The sequence below is a fragment of the Quercus robur genome, chromosome 7 (assembly GCF_932294415.1).
Source record: "Quercus robur chromosome 7, dhQueRobu3.1, whole genome shotgun sequence".
NCBI classification, from domain to species: Eukaryota; Viridiplantae; Streptophyta; class Magnoliopsida; order Fagales; family Fagaceae; genus Quercus; species Quercus robur.
In genome coordinates, this window is record NC_065540.1 from 8,201,747 (window position 1) to 8,206,822 (window position 5,076).

Genomic DNA, 5,076 nt, shown 5'->3' on the forward strand with positions numbered 1-5,076 from the left:
AAAACTTCCCTTAGCAGAAAATTTCCAAGCCAACTTATCACAACTTCTAGTAGCTACTGGCAATGGAACCGCTTGAATGTCAGCTTTAATATCTGGGGGAAAATCAAAAGGAATGGCAGCCCAATCCCAACCATACGGAGTACGCAGGTCTTTCAAAGTGAGGTTGGCCGAATCAAAAGGGAGGGGACCATGAATGCTAGAACTGATGGGGCCACTATTCAACCAACAATTCGACCAAAAATTAAGGCTGCTCTCATACCCTAGAACCCATTTAGCCCCTTTTTTGAATACATCCATGCCTTTTCTCAAGCCTTTCCAGGTAGAGGAGTTTGGAAGCTTTGGCTCATTTCTAGATATTAACCGCTGCCTTGATCCATACTTGAATCTGAGAACTTTGGCCTATAGAGCTTCCTTCTCAGTGTGAAACCTCCAATTAAGTTTAGCAAGGAGAGCCGTGTTTCTCCCTTTTGCAGACTGAAGCCCCAAACCACCTGATTCTTTGGGTTTGGTAACTATTTCCCAGTTGACCCAGTGCATTTTCCTTTTGTGCTCAGAGGACCCCCAGAGGAAATTCCTATTGACTCTATCTATGCCATTGAGGATTTTGTTGGGTAAAGAATTAATCTGCATTACATAGCTAGGATGGCTGAAGTTGATGCTTGGATAAGAACCATTCTACCCGCCATGGAGAGCAGATTGGCCTTCCAACCAGCAAGTTTCTTTTTAACCCTATCCAAAATGAACCCAAAATCATGCCTCTGCCTCCCTGGGTGATTTATAGGAAAACCCAAATACTTGCCCAAGTTGGTAGTAGCACTGAATCCCAAAATGCTAGATAAAACATCTCTTTGATCCGGGTCGATATTAGGAGAAAAGAAAACACGGGATTTAGCTTCACTGACTTTTTGCCTAGATTTATTGCAAAAATCTTGAAGGACAGAATTGATGGCAGCACAGTTTTCAGGAGTCGCACTGGCAAAAAGGACCAAGTCGTCAGCAAAGAAAAGGTGCGAAAAAGCCGACCCACTTCTGGAAGCTTTAACAGGGGTCCATAACTTGGCAACACATTTATCCTCTATTAAATGGCCCAAAAACTCCATGCAAAGGATGAATAGGTAGGGGGAGAGAGGATCACCTTGCCTAATACCTCTTGAGGGTAGGAAAGGGTCAAGACTGCCACCTTTCAAGAGAAGGGAAGTGGACACAGTGGTAACACAACTCATAATAAGCTTAATGAGGTTTTCTGGGAAATTAAAACGAGTGAGCATCTTCCTATTAAAGCTCCACTCAATTCTATCATAGGCTTTTTCCAAATCGATCTTAATGGCCATGATCCCTCTATTTCCTTTGGTTCTCCCAATAGTGTGAATTAATTCTTGGACAATGATAACATTATCAACACCTCTCCTTCCTGGGACGAAAGCAATCTGGTAAGGCGAAACAAGCTTGTTTAGATGAGGTCTAATTCTAGCAACTAAAATCTTGGTGATTATCTTGTAGACTGAGTTGCATAAACTAATAGGTCTGTAGTTCCCAATAGTTTCCGGACCTTGAATCTTAGGAATGAGAACAATATGAGTGTTGTTGAGATACTCGGGAACTTTCCTAGTAGTGAAGACTTTTTCAACCTCCTTCCTCACTGACTCCCCCACAATAAGCCAAAACCTTTGGTAAAAGCCAGCATGTAACCCATCCGGACCCGGGGCCTTGTAAGGTTTCATGAACCAGAGAGCCTCCTTAATTTCTTCTGTGGAAACCATGACATCAATCGACTGCTTGACCTCCTCTGACAGCTTAACATGCCACTACTCCAGACAAGGGGGGGGGGGGGGGTCCAAGAGACCATCTCTTGAGCAGTGGTGTACAAAGTATGGAATCCTAACCTAAAATGCTCCATAACCTCCCTATCCTCAATGAGCCATACCTCCCTTTCATCTTTGACTGCCGCAATGTGATTTCTTTTCCTTCGAGCAAGGGTAGACACATGGTAGAAAGAGGTGTTCCTATCCCCTTGGATCATCCAGTTCAACCTAGACTTCAACAGCCAAAGATCACGTTCTTGGTCTAAAATAGTTTCCAATTCACTAAGGAGCTGCTTCTCAAGACAAATAAGAGAGGAGCTAGGATTATTGGACAGCACCTTCTGAGTGCCATAAATTCTAGCCAAAATTCTCCTTTTCCTCAGATGGATGTTGCCAAAGTGGTTTCTGTTCCACACAGAAGCCTCTTTAGAGAAACAATCAATGGACTCTGATAAATCTCTATTCCCATTCCAAGCTTTGGAAACAATGTTGGGAAAGGAGATGTCAGAAAGCCAAAATTCTTGAAACCGGAATGGCCTGATGAGCTTGACTGTACTGACTGGTGACGCTTCCATGAGAACAGGGCAATGATCAGAGTGACACCTAGGAAGGTGGGTTACTCTGGCATTCGGGTAAATGACGCACCAATCTAGGTTCATGAAAAATCTATCTATCCTTTCAAGAATTAAATAGCTAATATCTCTCTTATTAGACCAAGTATATCTGGGACCCGAAAATCCCATATCCACCATACTACATCTATCAAAGCAATCCTTAAAAGCCAGAGATCGATTTATATTAACACCTCTACCTCCGAATTTATCCTCATCAATTAACGGCTCATTAAAATCGCCAGCTATGACCCACGGCAACTTATGCAAATTTGCAACTTTAGTTAAATTCTCCTACAATATACATCTCTCCTCACTCCTAGGACTGGCATATATAGCAGAAAATAACCAAGTAAGTCTAGAAGCTCGTACCTTAACTTCAACGTGAATTTCCTGCTCTGTCTTTGCAAGTAATTCCACTTCCACTAAGTCAGCATTCCAAAGAAGCCATAGACCACCAGAGAGTCCAATGGTATTTGTGTGGATGGCACCGTCGAACGACAATCTATCAGTGATTGGCTTCGCTTTATCACCCCCTAGCTTCGTCTCAATAACCATAAGAATGGCCGGATTATGCTCTTGGACTAAATTACGGATATGATCCTGAAAATAAGGCTTTAAGACACCTCTACTGTTCCAAATAATAAAATTTATGGAGGATTGGAGGAAAAAGACAGCGGAACAAAACTTTAGAGAAAAGGAGCGGCCCCATTTCCCTTATCGAACACCATACGATCTTCAGCAAGGCATCCACCATTGGACACCATATGAACTTCAGCAAGGCTCCCAACTTCACTATCTGAGCTCTGGAAGCAATCTGAACTCCTTCATCGAACTCCATGTGCTCATCGGCGTGACTCTTCTCTCCGATAACTTGGATTTGCAGATTCCGATCATTTTCTCTATTAACAAAAGATCCGATCTCGACATTGGTAGTCGCCGAGAATTCAAAAGTGGTGCTGGCGGTAATGTTGGGAACAGAACAAGAAGCAGAAGGTTGGGTGAAGGGCGGGTTGGTGATTTTCTTCTCTGAACTTTCCCCACATGGAGAGGCAGCTGTGATAGGTAAAGTTACAGAGGCTAATTTTCTAGCCAAATGTTTCTTGCTTTTCACTGAGGACGGATGGGCTATGGGAACACGGGGAGCCAGGCATGGGCTATTATCTTGCTTTAAACAAGCCACTGCTGCCTTAAAACTATCCACAGAAAGTTTGGCCGAACTTGGGCTTGAACTCGAAGTGGGCCTATTCTTAAAATTCAAAACATTAGTAGAATTTGAAGCCCACGCTTTCGTCCCATTCTTGGACCCAGCCCCATACTTAGGATTTGCAAGCCTACGCGGCAAGTTTTTGCTGGATGAAGGATCACCAACGGGCATGCACGTACCTTCCGCAAAAACTGGAGGCAGTTGGTTAGTGGACAACCAAGCTGAGCTGCCAGTAATTCCTGAACCACGCCCAGTACCATTTTATGTCCTTTTCCCTTTCTGTCCGTATCCTTTCCTACTCACCAACATTCACGAACCGTAGTGCCCCTCCACGTTCGTCGCCTCGCATGCATAGTGCGTGACAGCGCCGTGCAAATTCTGCAGCTCGGCGCTACCTTCATCTGCGATTTCCTTCCTCGGAGCTTCAAGTTCTTTTTCCTTATCCTTACGAATAGTGTATGGGCAAGCTTCAATCTTATGCCCAACTCTGCCACACGAAAAACACAACTTATGGATTCTCTCATAAGTAACCACTTGCTCAAACCGGCCAATTAGAATGCTGTTAACAAGCGGCTTGTTGATATCGATCTAGATACACAGTCTAGCATATCTACCACGCGCCTCCAAGGCAGTATGTGAATCAATCTGTAGCACCTTGCCAATGGATTCACCAATTTCCTTAAGAACCTTTATTTCGTATAGCTCGATGGGAAGCGCATTAAGCCTGATCCAAGCAGCAACTAGAGAAATGTTTGTCGTCGCCGGCTTGAAAAACGGCTCCCACGGTCTCAATGAAAGGAAGTGGTCTCCGATGAACCACGGGCCCCTTTTGATCACCCTCTCTTAATCATCCTTGGAGTAGAATCTGACTAAGAAGAAGCCATAAGTAAGGTCAATGCAATCCAGTCTCCCTTCAGGTCTCCATAGTTGAGCCAACCTGGTTTGCATATAGTTGAGACCCATAGTTTTCCCAATCAGTTTCACTATGACAACCTTAGACCAGGGGCCACGAATGCGCTTCTTAGTTTCTTTAGACAACATGATTCTCACCTGCCCTTCATGGACGGGGGTGGGGGCCTCACCACACTCATCATCGGAGTCTATGTCCTCCTCCATTTGGTCGGTCAAGTCGAAAGCTTAAGCAAAGGCACCTGGTATTTCCCCCACCAGTTTGTCCTTAAAAGATGGTTTGGTATTGGGGCCTCTGGCTTGGTTTTCCAACGTGGGCGAGGAAGCCCGAGATCCGCCGTTGAACTCCGCATGACTAAAATCTTTAACCTTTTTATTGCTCCGGGCGGGCTCAGCTTCTTCCTCTCTAGAGAGAGTTCATGAAGTCATTGTGTTTCTAAAAAATAAATTTCTAAATCATAAGAAAAAATAGCTCTTCAAACTTCTTTTATATATATATATTGTATGAATTTTGAAAATTTAATTGTTGAATTTCATATTTCTTATG

General features: G+C 43.8%; 1 protein-coding gene across 1 annotated transcript; it reads right to left on the reverse strand.

Moving 5' to 3' along the window:
* Nucleotides 1-629: 629 nt before the first annotated feature.
* On the reverse strand, nucleotides 630-3,791 carry LOC126690976 (uncharacterized). The gene is made up of 4 exons (XM_050386066.1): nucleotides 3,147-3,791; nucleotides 2,786-3,016; nucleotides 1,925-2,674; nucleotides 630-1,805 (listed from the first exon to the last, which is right to left on the reverse strand). The coding sequence occupies exons 1-4, from the start codon at nucleotides 3,789-3,791 to the stop codon at nucleotides 630-632; spliced, it is 2,802 nt and encodes a 933-aa protein (XP_050242023.1).
* Between the last annotated feature and the right edge of the window lie 1,285 nt (nucleotides 3,792-5,076).

What these genes read in the sequence shown, in the direction of transcription:
- LOC126690976 (XM_050386066.1), bottom strand. Translation starts at nt 3,791, where the DNA reads ATGCCCGTTGGTGATCCTTCATCCAGCAAAAACTTGCCGCGTAGGCTT. An exon ending in AAATTCACGTTGAAGTTAAG is followed by an intron (nt 2,675 to 2,785) that starts GTACGAGCTTCT and finishes AATTTGCATAAG; the next exon opens with TTGCCGTGGGTCATAGCTGG. An exon ending in CAGTCAAAGATGAAAGGGAG is followed by an intron (nt 1,806 to 1,924) that starts GTATGGCTCATT and finishes TGTCTGGAGTAG; the next exon opens with TGGCATGTTAAGCTGTCAGA.